Source organism: Anarhichas minor, unplaced genomic scaffold (genome assembly GCF_050575085.1).
Source record: "Anarhichas minor isolate MPS153535 unplaced genomic scaffold, ASM5057508v1 ptg000060l, whole genome shotgun sequence".
Taxonomy (NCBI): domain Eukaryota; kingdom Metazoa; phylum Chordata; class Actinopteri; order Perciformes; family Anarhichadidae; genus Anarhichas; species Anarhichas minor.
This window is the reverse complement of record NW_027466506.1, coordinates 599,219-617,654: the sequence shown is the minus strand read 5'-3', so window position 1 is coordinate 617,654 and position 18,436 is coordinate 599,219. Positions and strand designations below refer to the sequence as shown.

The 18,436-nt window shown below is 44.1% G+C and overlaps 1 protein-coding gene across 1 annotated transcript; it reads left to right on the top strand.

Annotated features, from left to right (window-relative positions):
- Positions 1 to 4,174: 4,174 nt before the first annotated feature.
- On the top strand, positions 4,175 to 18,093 carry LOC142933414 (uncharacterized). Its single transcript, XM_076077523.1, has 4 exons — positions 4,175 to 4,544; positions 5,011 to 6,878; positions 8,001 to 8,160; positions 18,005 to 18,093. The coding sequence occupies exons 1-4, from the start codon at positions 4,175 to 4,177 to the stop codon at positions 18,091 to 18,093; spliced, it is 2,487 nt and encodes an 828-aa protein (XP_075933638.1).
- The last annotated feature ends 343 nt before the right edge of the window (positions 18,094 to 18,436 follow it).

Here is an 18,436-nt window from a genome sequence, read left to right as displayed (position 1 = left end):
TTTTGTATTCCTTTCGCAAAAGTGAATTGTACACAGGGGTACCCCTGGGGTACCCCCTCTAGGTCCCCAATATTGGGGACCCTCGGTCTCAAGAGGTTTTAATGAACAATGAGTCAAAATCAATTCAGCTAAAACACACATTCCACCACACACTCAAGAGCACGGGCCATTCAAATATTATTCATATCAGAGGGAACAATATTACCCATATCATGAAAACGACACCATAGACAAATTAACAGAGCGGTAACTCTCCTATCACTCCCTCCAGGAAATACACGACTCCATAGTTCTTGTTAACTGACGGATTTATTTGTCTGTCAACACCGAGAGGAATGTGAGTCCACTTGAAAACACATGAATCTTCAAAGATGATCACTTAAACACTTAAACTTAACTTTAACACTTTAACTTTAACACTTTGCAAGGAGTATATAGACCGCTGCCATTTCACGCGTCCTCTTGTTGCTGTGCACCGGCTAAATGTGTCCCCAGCGCAACATTGGACGTAACAATAGTTCCTATCACATATAAAACCAAACGAAAATCCATATTCATAAAAACAAGTTGTACAAATAATAATATAGAATATAAACAAGCATATTAAATAATGACATAAATAATATTTATGGCAGTTAAAGCTACTGCAGTTCACTTACCAGAGCTGCTGTTCACTATTTAGCTGCTGGTCCTCCTTTCTTTGTTAATAAAGAGTTTAATCCCACGGTTGTTCAGTACATCAGTGCGTTTTAGTTCCAGTAAGAAGTCCTTCTGGATTCATGGACGCCAGTGAAGACAGTCGAGCCTCCCCAGTTGTATTTCTTGAATACGTTTTAATGCATTTGAGGCTGAAAATGTCCGCTCAACAGAGGCAGCAGATATTGGGATTGTCACCGCCCAACATGTCACGCTAGCCCACTGACCAATCACGTACTTGTAGGCCAGCTAGCAGCTCTGACACGTCAAAGAATACGCCCAACATGTCAAACTAAAGATCTGATTGGTTGAACACTATGACAATCAACAATATCGTCCCCATTCACTTAAACTGCACATGGATTCACTTGTGAGTCTGCAGGTCTCTGTCTCTGTTCTTACCTAGAGACACAGAGGTGAGATCTGATTGGATAAAAGCTCTACTTAAAACAAGCTGCACTGGAAGCAGAGCAACTGAGGAACACAGTAGCTGTGCAATGAGGGAAAAATATTTTTATAAATTATAATACATGTAGTGTATTTAAGAAAAATTATTAAATTATAAAATAGCTATAACTTTGTGATTGTGTTTAGGCCAGCAGAGAAGGCCTTGCAGGCCCTGACGGCCCACCACTGCATGAATCCAGTGACCTGCTCATCTTATTTCCTCACTTTATTCCTGCTTTTTACAGGTGATCACCGTAAGTCACAAGGTTGAATTATAATTGGATGAAATAAACACAGGAACAGTACCCTACAGCCTGTAAAAACACTACTGACATGAGTTCCAGTCTGCTGCTGGCCGCTCCACATCGAGCATCGCTGTCAAGAAAGGAAACTTGATGCATTCGTCATCACCGTCTGACCTGAATAATTTACAGACCTTGAAGTGAGGATCACACGTCTGCGTTGCCAGGTTGAGGGCTCAGCGATGTGGCTCACACTTGTGTGGTACCAGGTTGGGTGGACAGGGTGGTGGTGGCGGTTGCACCTACACTAACAGTGTAAGATGGATTTTGCTGTGCATATTTAACACTACTGGATTCAACACTGTTCCAATGCCATATTAAGATGCACTAAAATGTGGCATCACTCACACGTAAGAAACAGAGTTTATACTTCAACAGGAGGCAGAGAGAATATATGAGTTGCTATTTTTTGCTGATTACAACGTGTTCTAGGTCACATTCACGCTAATGTGAACATTAGATTTTAACTTACTCATGGCAGATTGCTGTCATTCACTGTTCGTACTTATACCTAAGAAAAGTAATGCACTGTAATTTGTATATAACCCACGTAACCGTGAGCCATGCTGTGCAGGGTGACGTAGGTAAGGGTAGGGTGGACAGACGGGCCAAACAAACACAAGACCTTTACCCAGGAGTCTGCTGTTAATGTCCCGTGTGAAAGCTAAAGTCCACGTTGATTTATCTTAACTTACTTTTATTAAGTACTAACAAGCACGTAGCAAACATTGGCTACTTATTCTACGTAACAAACAAACCTACAGTTACGTCACCTATTGGTTTGTGGACTACGACTTTGAAGCCCTAAATTTAGCATCTTGTCCGTCGCCGTCTTGGTTTTTTTGCAACCAGAAGTGACACCAGAGGGTGGAGCTTATTACAACTGAATGCTGACCAATATATTACAACTTGACTTGCTTAACTTTCATTAACTGAAAACACACTGTAAAGGGGTTAAAGCTCTAAGATGAAAACACGGACAACTCCCAGACCGGAAAACGCTGTGGCAGCGACGTGTCAATCACAGTAAGTCTGCTTTATGGTCTTTTTGACTCTAAATGGACCATCATTTAGACTTGAAACTAGAGATTGAGACCATAAACTCCTGTTTACAACGTTTACTGATTTAATAAATCAAGTGAGAAGTAGAGTCATTTTCTCATAGACTTCCATAGGATTGGACTTCTTCACCCCCTGTTGGCCATTAGAAAGAATGCAAGTTTAAGGCACTTCTACATTGGCTTCACTTTTCAGGACTGGAGGATGCCACAGGCTTTATTACATTTTTAAGTAACACATTTTTTGACACATAGAACCCCTGAAAAAAAATTTATATATATATATAATATTTTTGGGGGGGTTAAAAAATGAAAATGGATTGAAATTGTTATGTACTTTTCTTTATTGTACCCAACATGTTATTTTCAAAATCCTTTGAAAGTAACAATGACAAATTCACCCTGGCGATGCAAAGAAGTCCTTACCATTTTAGCCGGCTTCGTGAGCACATAGTAGTTGCTTCTTCTGTTCTATCAGCCTGGATATAATACCAGCACCACATCCATAGGCCCAGCTAGAGAGCTGTTATTTTCTGTAAAGCATTTTTAAAAAGCCTTGAAAATCCTGTGATAACAAACCAAACCATTTCTTATTTTAAGTCATATATATTCTATATTTTGTCATGGCCTATAGATTAGCTGTTCACACAACTAAGTGTTATCGTTACAGCAATAAAAGCCAAGCTACATGACGTATACCTGCAGGCCTGCGTTGTGTTGAGACAGTCATGGAGCAGAAGCGAGGCGGAGTGGAGCTGCTGCACGCCCGTTGAATGAGAGGATTGACAAAGTGAAAGAAATGTGATGATCACGCCAGATGGTGAGTTTTCCGTGCCACTTCAAAGAGGCAGGGACGAGGCTTTGTAGGCATTCTGCCGACTGCTTCTCTTTTCATGTGAGGGTCAGAGGATCAGCGACGCTCTGTCTGAGCCTCTTCATTAGACTCCCGCTTCATTCATTACAGCACGCCGTTTTAATTGTCCTGAGGTACTGCACACATATTGCATTTCTGGAGTTGCATTTTGCTTTGCGTCAAGACTTTGCTCGTGAGACAAATGGTGGACTTTATTTGAAGAAGTCTTTGCACAACCGAGTGACTTTCCCACTTGCTGGTATGGCATCTGGTGAGGTAAACAAACCGAAAAAAAGATTCGCTTTTTGGAGAAAGAATAATTGACAGCCTGCTGATTGTTACACTAATAGTCCAGTATGGCTGTGTGGGCATTTCTGTCACATTCTGAACTTTCAATGTCACATTTAAATTATTAAAAAAAAAGAAAAAGAGCACTACTATAAACCACTAGTCTAGCATTGTTAACTTGACAGTCTTGTTTCGGCATCTACCCTCCTACAATACAGAGGAGTCTCCATTGTGTATATGTTTTAGTTTATGTTTTAGTATATGTTTTTAGTTTTTGTTTTGTTTGATTTTCCTACCGTAATCACAATTTAACCTATATTTTGGTTTTATTTAACAGTGTAGTTAAGTTTAATCATCGCAAATAGCCATTCTTCTCTGTTTTTAACTCTACTGCAACGCTTCGTCTTGGATTTGGATTTGTTTGCTTACCTGTTGCACCTGCTCTCCACTGCTACCGTCTACTCCCTGGACAACTAGCTGGCTAGCTGGCGGTCTCTCGCTAGCCGGCTCCCTGCTGGATACCCTTGTCCATGCTCCTTGCTACTGCCCTGAGGCGGGTTGCCTGGATAGCCTCTCAACTGTCCTGCTCCGATCACCTGCCTGCTGTGGACTATCCTGGAGTGCCTGTCACTTCTCCAACTCCGGTCATCAAGTCCGTGGCTACCGACAAAAGACCTCAGGCGGGCATGGTTCTGCAATACTCCACCTCGCAACTCCTCCAACTCAACAACTTCTCTGCTCCTCCGTTTATCTCAGCCATCAAAACACTTGGACTCCTCCGTCGGCCCCGGTACATCCACAGAGCCTCCCGCAGAAAGTTTGTTTACTCCTCGCCTGATCGCTCCACTCTTTCCGTCCCCTCCCTCTGGTCAACCGAGCGCACTGCCGCAACTCCTGCACGTCATCACCACAACAATCTGCACGAGCGAGTTGCCTGCCTCCGCCTCCTTACCAGAGCACCCCAGCCTGCTCAAATTCATCCACATCTCAAAATTGCTCTGTTTAACACCCGATCCCTAAACAACAAGGGCCTCTTACTCAGTGAATTCATAACTGACAATAATCTGGACTTTCTCTGTTTAACCGAAACATGGCAAAACCAACAGGACTACTTTTCACTAAACCAAACCACACCCCCTGGATATTCATACATGGACAAGCCACGCCTCCAAGGGCGTGGTGGTGGAATAGCCACGATTTTTCGCAAAGACATCACTACAACTGCAATAACCATCCCGGCTCCCTCCACATTTGAACACCTTGTCTTTAAACTGCCTGGTCCCAAACCCCTGGTTACTGCAGTCATTTACCGCCCCCCAAAAACCTAACCCTGCTTTCCCTTCTGACCTGTCTGAATTTCTCACAGAACTTTGCGCCATCTCTCCATCCATTCTGCTACTCGGTGATTTTAACATACACGTCGACTCATCGGACTCCACAACTTCTACAGAACTCCTGGACATCTTTAACTACTTCAACATCACCCAACATGTCGACTTTCCCACCCATAAAAAAGGACACACGCTTGACCTGGTCTGCACATCCGGTCAACTGGAACGTCTTGCCAAAAAAACTGGACTTACTGTTCACCTTGATGCCTTCAAACTCCACCAACAACAATATAAAGATGCTCTGAACACCGCTCGCTCCTCTCACTATTCCTCCATCATCAAATCTGGCTCCAACAACCCCAAAACGCTTTTCTCCACCATCAACAAACTCCTCAAGCCCATGGACACCATCTCCACCTCCTTCACCACCAGCAAATGCTACTCATTTCTATCCTTCTTCAACGACAAAATCACTGCAATACACAACCAGTTGGCAGCCCCCACCACACCCCCAAGCCCTCAACATGACACTCTCCTACTTCCAAGCCACTCACTCTCATCCTTCAGTTCAATCACTGAAATGGACCTCTCCTCTATACTCTCCAGCATGAAGACCTCCACCTGTGCCCTTGACCCCCTCCCCTCTTCCTTAGTCAAGGCCTGCCTCCCCACACTCTCCCCTCTCATCACCAACATCATCAACTCCTCACTGTCTTCAGGTCTCATACCCCCCACACTCAAGATCGCTGCTGTCACCCCCGTGCTGAAAAAACCTGGTCTTGACCCCGACATCCCCAACAACTACCGGCCCATCTCCAACCTCCCCTACCTGTCCAAAGTCATTGAGAGAGCTGTTGCATCACAGCTCAAGTCCCACCTCAATCTCCATAATCTCTACGAACCCTTCCAATCCGGCTTCCGTTCAAAACACAGCACTGAAACCGCCCTACTGAAAATCACAAATGATATACTTCTCTCTGCTGACTCTGGATTCCTCTCCATCCTCATCCTCCTTGACCTCAGCGCCGCCTTCGACACTATCAACCACTCCATCCTCCTCTCACGTCTCCAGTACTCCCTTGGCATAACTGGCACTGCCCTCTCATGGTTCACCTCATATCTCTCAGACCGACAACAATTCATTGCAATAAACAACTGTAAATCCTCCACCTCCCCAGTTACCCACGGTGTCCCCCAAGGTTCCGTGCTTGGTCCCCTCCTCTTCATCATTTACATCCTTCCCCTTGGACAAATCATCCGTCGTCATGGTCTCAACTTCCACTGCTACGCTGACGACACCCAACTCTACTTCTCCACCAAGACCATCACCTCCGTCACCCACTCCACTCTCACCACCTGTCTCACTGATATAAAATCATGGATGCAACAGAACTTTCTCAAACTCAACTGCAACAAATCTGAAATACTCATCATCGGCCCTAACTCCCTCACCCGTTCAGCCCAGCCCTTCTCCCTCAACATTGATGGCTCCATCGTCACCCCCTCCACCCAGGCCCGCAACCTTGGTATCATCCTCGACCCCACCCTCTCTTTTCTACCCCACGCCAACCACATCACCAAGACTGCCTTCTTTCACCTCAGGAACATTGCACGCCTCCGACCCTCCCTGTCCTCTGCCACCACCGAAATTCTCATCCATGCCCTCATAACCTCCAGACTCGACTACTGCAACAGCATCCTCTACGGTTCTCCCAACAAAATCCTCAATAAACTCCAATATGTTCAGAACTCTGCCGCTCGACTGCTCACTTCCACCCGCCGCTATAAACACATCACTCCGGTCCTTCACGACCTCCACTGGCTCCCGGTCAAATACAGAATAGACTTCAAAATACTACTCACCACCTACAAAGCCCTAAACAACCTGGCCCCTCCCTACACTGTAAACCCGAATTTATTTCAAATTAAACTTTTGAGTAGTCATTACTTATACTTGCGTATTTTGTAAAACAACTGTGTCATTACAAAATCTATTTAGTAGTTTGCACTAATCAACTGAAATATTGAGTGCAATGATCATGTTTAGCAGAGATAACTTGGTAGGTTATGTTTCTGTAAGGGGGGGGGGGGGCCCGTTTGAATTTCACTCGATTAAGCATTAGTGCCGTGTGCAGCGCAGTGACGAGCTCAGAGGAGTCTGCTCGTCCTGCGTCCGACCGCGAAACCTATCCTGGCTTTGACGGAGCTGCGGGATTTCTGCAACAACTTTGAAACAAGTGGAATGGTGAGTGTGTACTCTCACCATATTGACTGTAACGTTAGATATCATTCTGGGAGCATTTATTTCAACAAGTAAGCTAAACGCTAACGTTAGCTGAGTGTTAGCATGCTAACGATTTTCTGTGGGTCCAGTTTATAACTTTAACACGTGTTTGCATGTGCTGTGTTTTAAGCTAGCTGACGATAACGTTACGTTAGCTTTTCAAAATGGTGTTTGGTTAGGTTGCGCAGGAGTTATTTATTGCATTTATAGCAGTAACTTAGCTAGCTTCTCAAGGCACGAGGTCATTAGTTGGTGTTGCAGTGGAGTTAATGTTACTGGAACTGGGTTGTTGAACTGAAAGTTGAGCCAATAGTTTTCTTCTTGTTTTCACAGGTTCTTGTGAAGATGCAATGGAAGTGTACATATTGTGAGTTCATAAGTCGACTCAGGTCGCCCCCGGATCGTGCACCGTCAAACAGCGGACTCGCTGCGGACACCGGGGTATCCGCACATCAAACGCGCCTTTTTCCCCCGTTCAAATACTGCAAGCAGGTAACAGGCAGCCTACCATTAGGACCCAGGCAACAGGGGGCATACCATACCATACAATGGGGTGGGAGGTTCACCTTTCCTCCTGAACTCAGACAAACCTGAGAGAGCAGCTGATCTACCTCGAGGCCAGCCTTTGTTTGGTAAGTTCTCTTTCCTTATTTAAATATGTTTAAAAGCATGATTTTAAGAGTGAAATTGTAGAAAAAACATTCTGTAAAGTGTTAACAGTACTTTTTTGATCCATTTTAGATTTCCTCCCTGGCAACCATCGGAGGACATGACACAAAACGGGTTACATGGAACATCCTTGCCAGCATGTTCAACGATGATGTTGGGAAGAGAATGAACTGGAAAGGGATAAATGGGAAAAAGTCCTTCAGCCAGATGGAGTCGAAGACTTTGCTCCTGCGTAAGTAACTGTAATATTTAATGAAAACAATCTGAAGTCACCCAGAGGTCTTAGGTAGTGTTCAAACTTACAAATTCTCTTTGCAACTTCAACTTCATTCTCTGCTCAGGTAGATATTACTCGACTATATCTTTACATAATAGTTATATGATATATTAGCTCTGAATATAGCATAGCAAACCTTTACATGCCAGACAGCCACTAGCTTTTAGACTGCATGTCTGCTATATGTTGCACTGAGGGTTCATGGGATTTTGTATGATCTGCTTGTGATTACAGATGTCGTCGAAAGAATCATGTCTCACGTGCCGCCACAGATGATGAGATTGTGAAACAGCAATGAGGTGTTCAACCTGGCAGCAGACAGGAGAAGCTCCAGGAGGTGTGCCACAGTCAGCATCACTACTGAACAAGCCTAAACATGTATGTGTTATACATGTGATACATGCGATGTTTTAAAATCCTGTTTTTGATACTATTCATTGCAGAGTTTGCTATCTGTTTAGGTCTTATATGCAGAGACACCTCAACTGTGGGGTCTGCTAGCCCCTCCAAACCAAGCCTCGCATGGTTTTAATCCCCCTTTGTCACCAAAGACTCTCAGGAAATGTTTAACTACTAAGATACTTATTTTGAATTATGTTATAAGTTTGTTGAATGAGGAGTAGGAATGTTCCACCACTTGTGTTTTACAGTGTATGCTCAGGACTGCATATTGGTGTTCAGTTGTTTCGATATGTTTAACCCAGTTCCTCTGTCCTTATCCAGTCAAGTTGTAATGTCTGCATGTGAATAGTCATTCACAAGGCACAGTTACTGTGTAATGCTGCATTTCTTCTCAATTTTCTTGAAACAATACATTAAATCTCAAAATCAAATAGTATAATTAATTTAATTAAAAGTAAAGACATTACTTAAATAAACTAATGGTCTTAAGTAGCAATAAATAATGTTATATTAGTGATTTGTTTATATATGCTTATGTATGTTGAACTTAAAATAGTTATTTCATTAAACTTGCACTAAAGAAAAGAAATAATTCAAGTGAACTAATGATTTTTAGTAAAGATTACTAATGTGGAGTTAAATTTGTCTACTGCATTCATTAAGGTTCTATGTTAACACAACTTGATCTGTTTAGTTCCTCCATTTGTAAAAACTTAAATGGTTTGAGGCAACGGGTTTCCACGCGGTTTTCTAGTAAAGTCAACTAGTTCGGGCTAACAGTGTACCTTTCAGACCTCCTCCCCCTCCACGCCCCAACCCGTTGCCTCAGGTCCGCCGGTGCAAACACTCTGAAGACCATCAGGACCAAGCGCCGGACCTGGGGTGACAGGGTCTTCTCAGCTGCTGCACCTCCCCTCTGGAACGTCCTCCCCATCCACATCCGTGAGGCTCCCTCCCTATCATCATTCAAACAAGCCCTCAAAACCCACCTCTTCAACCTCGCCTTCACCTGCTAACCCCTGCACCCTACCCTCCTTTACATGACCCATTCAGTACAGCTTCTCCAGTCATTATTTTTTCATTATTTTTTTGTTTTTGTTTTTGTTTGTTCTGTTTGTCTCTGCCTTGTAAAGCGTCTTTGGGTATCTTGAAAAGCGCTATAGAAAATTGATATAATATTATTATTATTATTATTATTATTATTATTATTATTATTATTATTTTATTTATTTGTAGTACGGCAAACACACACACAGAAAGACCATGAAAAGGGAACAAGCTCTTCCTCCTGTTAATGCATTATATATGGAACACAGGAGAAGGAGGAAGTGGCGGTGGCGATGGCGGAGTGTATGGAGAGTGTGTGTGTGGGGGGGGACAGTATTGTCTGATGTCCTTTGTTTATTATTCATGACGGTTGCAACGTTCCTGTCTGGTTAACACACTGCATCTCTGCATAGAAGACTCAGTGTCCACTTGGTGCGAGTCAAGGACGGAACCAATTCAGTTCTCACTGAGAGCGGATCAACGCAAATAGAGATATCAAACAGCATCCTATTCATCATGTGACAGATGGACAATGTGCTGATTGGACAATATTTGATTTTTGATTAAAGAGCAGGTCCAATGCATTAGAGATCTCTACACCTGTATCACTCTACCTGTCCAGGACCGTTTTCTTACTGCTTTAATGGTTCGTCCAACCTAACTAGATTCATCAGTGTGTGTGACATGTGGAACAGTTCTACGCTACATAAGCCTCGGTAGAGGTTCTGCATTCTGGTGACTTTTAAATAATTGAAATAGCAAAAGTGTGGTCAAGTTATAGTATGTTTCCAACATGAGATGAAAATCATACAAAATGATTTTATTGTGATACTGGTTAATAATGCTATATGTGAATGTCAGTGCTCATTTTTGTGATGCAGTCACAGAAGTTCAGTCACTTGTTTTAACAAACTTAACTGTTTATTAAATAGATTTAAATAGACTTGCCTGTCATGACTTGGGACTTGAATGCAGAGACTTGAGACTTACTTGCGACTTGCAAACAATAATTTGGTCCCACCTCTGTAAATTAGCTAAATAATAAGTCTCAGTAAAGAATAAGTAAAGAATAATTTGCCCCTCTGGTGTGAACTTGCATGACTATCTGAAATACCCATTATTTCCAATAGCTTGCACCGCAGCAGCTTTCTTGCTGCATCGAGCAAAGCCCAACTTCTGGCGCTGCGTGCTCTAATGTGTGCTGAACACAGCTACACCAGTCATTAGGAGGTAGTGTTGGTCTGCCTCATTGACAAGCTCAGAATGCCATCAGTAATGGAACACCGTCCCAATTATGACAACCTGATCAGCCACGATAACGTCAGTCACAAACTAAACTTCCAGGAGTCAATTTCTTACCCATACGAAAATCGGCAGCTTAATTCTAGTCTTTGGATCGATTCCATTCCTGGGGCATGGCTGTGGTCTGTCTCCGTCACGTCCTCTTACTCTACAGCTGGCTTAAAGGATCATTCATGATGATCAGAAATGGTGCTTTAAAGGTCAAGGAGCAGATTGCAGTGTTCCCATATATTCAACACCCAGACATTGTCATTCTAATATCTTTAAAGCGCCGAAGCTAATTAACACGTGAGGAACAGGTGAAGAGGTCAGGTGAGTGCCAGAGCGAGAAGGCACACTGTGGACGAGTAGAGGGCAGGTGAGAGCTGAGACTGCAGCAACAAGAGGCATCAGAATGAAACAGTATCAGAACAGAGAGGTGAAGTGGACAAGAAGAAACTGGAGGTGTATAGAGGAGGTGTGAGGATTGGAGGATGGGTGAAACATTCGTCAACCACACTTTTTTTACTATTAAGTAAAAGTTAGTATTATAATCTTGCAATGCGTCCACTCCTGCATCTCAGAGTAATGATTAACTCCAACTGTTCAGGGTCAAAAATGTCACATTACAACCTTTAGATGAGGAGAAAAGCTAAACTGTACGTACAGCATAACCTCAGAACCACGTCAGGGTTGTAGATCTGATGTTGGTATCCACGTTTAGTTGCATGAGCTGATAGCAGGTTCAGGCCTATCTCATCCTTTCTGTAACGCCGGAGATATTTGGTGGGAGCTGGAGCAGGAAGTTATTTTTGGAGGTTTGCTTCTGTGGGCTCCTCGGTAGAAGTCACAGGGGCTATGTGCTATGCTTAGCGGCGTTGCAGGCTGAGAGGTGGAACACAGCAGCAGCAGGCATTAGCTGTGTTTGCACAGCTGTTAAAGTAATGTTACCTCATTCCTCCGCTCTGGAGGCAGCTAAGGCCTGTAAGCTGCAAGGATGATAACACACGGTCCTCCCGGGGCTCCTGTCATGAATTACAATCTTTTTATTTGTTCCTGTGTATTTGGCATATTTCAGCAGTGGCATTCTTCCTCAATTATTTTCATTTGCTAAAGGACTACTTTTAGCACGTCGGTGGTGCAGGACCTGCTCATGACAACATTTTGTGTAAGCAAGCTAACAAGTGAGGTATGTTTCCCAGGAGCTGAGACCAGAACAGAGCTAACAGGAGACTGCATGGAGGACTTACATTTGTCAGAAGACCAAGGAGTTTGACTTTATATCTTCTCTTCAATACTCTAACATCTGGACAACAGCCTTTGTTTATGTAGAAGCAGATTCACTTTTACAACGTTTCTACAAGTTAGCCTACTTGTCGGTAGTTCAAAAGTTGCTCCCTGGTGAGTGTAACCAGAGAAGGAGAGCAGAAAACCGAAAAGTAGCACCACACACAGGCTGCTATCTGCGGATCTTTATATTTTGCTGCCTAGACCTACTGTACACAGTTAACCTCGCGTGGACTTCCTGCATCCAGATATCATGCAAAAGGCTGGCTAAGAGACTTGTAGAGATGAGATCATGTCGTCAGATGTTGTGTTTTCAGCTTGTTTTGCTTAGCTTAATTGCAAAAAAACATAAATTGCAGCTTTAAGTTACTTGGCATTAATATCAAAAGCAACTTATACTTCTAGCTGGGAAAATATTAGATTTCTTGTGTTTCCTTCCATTCTTCTTTTGCAGAAGTTTGAAATTGAATTACTTAATCATGGTCTGTTTATAATTTCAAGCATATAATCAAAGCACACCAGTATGCAGCCTGCAGAATGACCTCTTTCTAGCATTTCACATTAAAGTAGAGCTAATACTTCCAACCAGAGAAATGAATCTAACTTGTGTCATAAAAATGAAGTGACTGTGGGAGAATAGAAATTCAGAGGTGCGTTTATTTTTTCTTTGCTAAGTGTATGAAGACTACTGAAATTGAAATAATAAATTATGGAGAATCTATTACCGCAATAATGCTCAGTACCAAGCCCCCCCTCTTATCATCGCCACGGCTCTTTGCATAGATTCTATTTTAAAAGAGAATTTCTTCCACTTATTGGCTTTTTAAGTGGCTCTCTTGCTGATGTCGATGACATGGAAGTTGGCTCGGTCTGACGCCGTCTGTTTTAGCTAATCTGGCTCTGTACCGACAGACTAATGAGAGATCGGGACATCGACACCGGGTTCAGAGTGTGCAATGAGTCATAGAGAAAAATGGCCCATCATGAGAGCTGTTATGGCTCTCATTCCGCCCTTTGAGCCAGAGTTTAATTTTTCTCATTAAATGAATAACATCACAGTATCGCCCTGTTCAGAGGTGTTATAAAATCTTATATTTCCCAAAGCTGCTGAAGTAAAAAGGACTCGCTGTCAAATTTCCATCCACTCCAACTGGTACTGTAACCAAGAGGGTGACGTAACCCGCCAGGAAGGATTGAGATGAGCAGGACAAAAAATAAAAAGGAACAGATCGGTGTGCTAATGTTAATTTCCTCGCATTCTTCCCCGTTGATTGGGGGATAAACAGGAAGCGTTGTGGTAAATTCCGCCTGAAGTGTGTGATTGCTGACAGGCCTGACCTCTGCGCTCTCACCATGTTTCCCCATAACTCACAATTAACGCTGACATTAGAGCATCCCTAGAGGCCCGTCCGGCTTTATTTCCCTGCCCACCAGAAAAGCGGGCAGCGGCAGCGGGGCCCCTGGACCCGAGCCCAGTTCTATGATTTAGCTGGAGAGAGGGCGATAGTGAGAGGAGGGGATGGAGGGAGGTGGTGTGGAGATGAGGGGGGTAGAGGGGTACCCTGAGCACACTTTGGGGGTTTAGGGCTGTTATGGATATGGCTGTGGTAATTACTCAGTGCTTGTTATTGCCCACGCTACCACACCTGCGCCTGGCAGAAAATGCCGGTACAGCGCCGGAAGGCGTCCGACAACAGCTGAAGAATGCCGGGGATGGCATCGAGCTAGATTAGCCAGAGTAGAGACATAAACACAAACCCTCCTGAATAAAAGAAATCTTTTGAATTAGGTAACTTTGTAATCACGGAAACTTGCTGTAACAGTTGACGGCACATTGTCATTGATGTTATATTGGACACGCGAGTTTCGGTGCCGTCCTTTTATTTGGGAAAATAAACGAGCACCTGTTCTTCGACGTGTCAAATTCAATCTCACGGCTCGTTAGCGGGGGGCCTCTGCCCAATAACCCAGCTTTAGCACTGCTTTGGCTCCTAATTCCCATCTCTGGGCTGTCACACAGTGTCATCGCCACAGTCATTCATGTTTTTATTCATTTCACATTTCATCATTTATTTATCGCCCAGCCTGGCTGGATGTCCTAACACTAGAAGTCGGACAGGAGGAAAAAGGAGGCGCCGAGAGTAGACAACATTATTTATCTGGAAAACCCACTGGCCACTTACGGTGCAGCAAGTAGCCCCCCATTTACTGACTTTGCTTCTTCCCCGGAGTCTTTGTGGACTGTGGTTTTGCCTCCTGCTGTGGTCCTGCCTGACACACACTGCTACTATCATTATTATTAGTAGTCAAATTACTGTTACTATTACCGATTACTGCTTTTGTTATCATTGTTATTCTACTATATCCACTTCTGCTGTTATTATTTGTAGTCATAATGTTCCCATCATTATTCTGCTTACTACTCTCATTATATGAATCATCTATATCATTTGCATTGAATGTGTTGTAACTCTGTTATGTTGTTCATTCTGTACACATGACATCCATCACACTTCTGTGCATCCTGATAGAGGACCCTCCTCTGTTGCTCTCTTAGGTTTCTTCCTTTATGTCATATGGGTACAGATTGTAAAGCCCTCTGAGGAGAATTTGTAATTCGTAATTTTGGGCTTTACTAAATAAATTGAATTGAATTGAACGAGACAAAGTCTACAGTCACATCAGCAGCTCTGTTAGGCTGCAATGGTCATTGTAAAGTAAACCAAACAAACTTAATCATTTGAATAGAAATGATCTACAGTTGCTAATTATGTATTTTTGCTTACTCGACCTAAGCTGAAAGGGTATGTAAGCCAATAATATATATATTTAAATAAGTTATTTCCCGTGGCATTATCCAAAAGGAGAAATGTGGACAGAGAGACCACAGTCTTTAACCAAGAATGGACAGACTCTTATGCCGTGTTCACACCAAACGGCAGGCGACGCGAAGGACACGGAACACGCAAATTCATCTCATTTGTGTGCCGCTGTGCATCTCAAAGCCTATCAGCGTTGAGATGTTTCTCCCATCATCACTGACGTCCTGACGTTGTTGAATCAGGAAAAACATATTGTAGCCGTAGGTGTTCACCCAGATCTCTACGATACCTCATATTAGTAGAGACCTGACCAAACTATGTGTATAAATGTGTGTGTGTGTAAACCATATGGTACAAACAATGAAAAAGGCGCTGCCGTATTTACGCCTGGATGATGTTATGTGTTATGCTCCATTGAGAAAACAAGTATTTTAAGTGATTTGCTTGTCGTCTTGTGGAGAGAACAAGCAAAACATTAATTCAGACATTTTACAAATCGGCATCGTTATGTAGATATTTCGGCATCTTTTTTATCTGTTTATTGTGAATAAATCACGGCTAAATGTGTTTATTTTGTGTTCATACAGCTGTAGTAAACAGCTGACGTGTGGCTTGTAGACACAGTGAATGCAGCTCAATGAAATCCACCGAGCTCCTCCAGATGATGTCATGAACCAGACAAGAAGGCGTTTAGTTTCCCGGGATATCTGGGAGTTCCACAACAAGTACTAAGCAGAAATGGTGGTTATTTCTTCCATGGTTAATGGTGGAAATAAATGGCTTGGTTGATAACGGCTTCCATGGAGATAAGCCACGCCCCCTCTTTGGCGCATCTAGCGTGAATGAAGCGAATAACCACAAATGATCCCGCAAGTAAACTACCTCAAGTAACGCAACACGAAATTTCGCTTCACGTTTGGTGTGAATTGATGAAGAATACACATGGTGGCCAGACTTCCTAACCAAATGATGCCTTGGTGCTACTTCAGGCCACCTACTGTGTCGGCCCCTTGAATTGACCAAATGCCACCGTGTGTCCTTCCGGCAGGTATTAATGTGAATGCCCCCCCTTCCTCCTTTGGTGTGTGTCTTTCCTTTAATGCCCCCCCCCCTTTTCTCCTTTGTTTCCACTTGTAATCACATTATGCCTGGTCATAGTCCCCCTTACTTTTTTCTTTCAGTATTTACAAACAGTCTGAACACTGCTCCCTGTATAAAATGCTTCTTCTTCATTTGTTCTTGGTCAACATACCGGCACAGATCTGCTCTGTGTCGGTGAGGTCACCAGTATACCGGTATGCTTTATTCAACTCACTAGAGCAACTTCTGAACTGGACCTGAATGATTTCTTCAACAGAATACACCTTTATATGTTTATTTTTCCCCTCAACCATAAATCCTCACCCTCTACACTTTGCATACCAGCCCCATGTGGGAGTGGATGACGCCATCATCTACCTGCTGCAACAACCTCAGTCGCACCTGGATGGAACCGGTGGCTCTGTGAGAATCACTTTCTTTGACTTTTGACTCCAGTGCATTCAACACCATCCAACCACTGCTTGTTACGACCTGGCTCCAAGGCTGCAACATCAGGGAGCCAAGACGAGTGATAAAAGTCATAAATAGACATTTATTTAACGAACAACTAACCAAACTAACTTAAAACAAACAATCAATTAATCAAATGAAGCAGCAGCCATGTCAGCCCAGGAGAGTCAGAGAGGAGGAACCGAACCTGGTTCAGATGTGGGTTTATATAGCCATCACCACATCAGGGGGGGCTCATTAGCTGCTGATCAACATCCTGAAAGACAAACAGGACACAGACCCCTAGTGGACGTCATCACACTGCTGTCATCACACTGCTACTGAGTGAGAAGCTGCGGGTGGTGGGGGTTAACACGTCCACCGTCTCCTGGATCACTGACTACCTCACAGGCAGACCACAGTTTGTCCGACTGGGCCGTGTGCTGTCTGATGGGGTGGTCAGTGATACTGGAGCCCCACAGGGAACTGTTCTGTCTCCCTTCCTGTTCACCTTGTACACCACTGACTTCCAGTACAACTCGGGGTCATGCCATCTGCAGAAGTTCTCTGATGACTCTCCAGTGGTCGGGTGTATAAGGGACGGACGGGAGGAGGAGTACAGGGCAGTAGTGGATGACTTTGTGGAGTGGGCAGGTAGAAATCCACTGAGAGTTCTGGGAGAGGATGTTGACATGGTGGGGGAGTACAAGTACCTGGGTGTCTCCATCGACAACAGACTGAACTGGAAGACCAACATCAACGCTGTGTACAAGAAGGGGATGAGTCGACTCTTTTTCTTGAGGAAACTTCGATCCTTCAACGTGTGCAGCAAGATGTTGGAGATGTTCTACCAGTCTGTTGTGGCCAGTGCACTGTACTTCGCCGTAGTCTGCTGGGGGAGCAGCATTGGAGCCGGAGACACCAACAGACTTGAACTGGTTAAGAAGGCCGGCTCCATCATTGGCTGCAAATAAGACAGTCTGTAAAAGGTGATGGAGAGGACACTGAAGAAACTATTATCCATATTGGATAACCCTCTCCACCCTCTCCACCACCTACTGCAGGGACAGCGGAGCACTTTCTCCAACAGACTGATCCAGCTCCGCTGTCACAAGGAAAGATACAGGAGAACATTCCTGCCCTCTGCTATTAGACTCTACAATAAATCACTATAACACCGTTACACTCTGTGTAAACATATGCTTATATAGTGTTGAAGTGTGCTCAAGTCTCCTTCGCGACCTGTTCCATGTGTGTGCCGGTTTTGTTGGATGTCTGAGTGTTGGAAGGGAAGCAGATGCCCTTTACCCCCCCGTCCCCCTCCCCTCCACCCTAACCCCCTCCCACCCAGGTAACAGATCTGTCAACCTGCTCTTAACCAGATCTGAAAACATTAACACCTTCGCCTCATGTGCTCTATCTCCCACAAGACCCGGGCCAATGGGCGACAGCAGCGTTGCCCTCCAACCGCTGTGCCCCCACCAGCGTTGGCACACGAGGGGTGGTGCGGCAGGGCTGATGGCGCGGGGCTCCCGTGCGTTAGCAGCCGTGCCCAAAGTCATTCGGCAGGCTATGGCGTGGAGCCAGTCAGTTGAGGCGAGAGAGGAGGGGAGGGAACCAGGGACGGACGTAGAGAGAGAAAAGAAGACGAGCATTTTTTCTTTCAGTTAGCTGTCCAACTGTTTTCTCCCTCTTCTTCTAATTGACAGAATAAATGCACCTGCCCTTGTGGGGCATCACAGAAATGAGTTTTGGCACCTGTAGAGACACCAGAGGGGGAAAGTTGGCTGCGAGAGAACAAATCAAGGGTCAACTGCTCCAGTGCATCCCATATTTCTTTCATTCACTCCACAACTACAATG

Excerpts from the sequence above, each read along its gene's own strand:
- LOC142933414 (XM_076077523.1), top strand. The coding sequence starts at position 4,175 with ATGCTCCTTGCTACTGCCCTGAGGCGGGTTGCCTGGATAGCCTCTCAA. Across the intron at positions 4,545-5,010 it reads CACTGCCGCAACTCCTGCAC|AACTTTGCGCCATCTCTCCA; the intron begins GTCATCACCACA and ends AATTTCTCACAG. Across the intron at positions 6,879-8,000 it reads ACCTGGCCCCTCCCTACACT|ATTTCCTCCCTGGCAACCAT; the intron begins GTAAACCCGAAT and ends GATCCATTTTAG.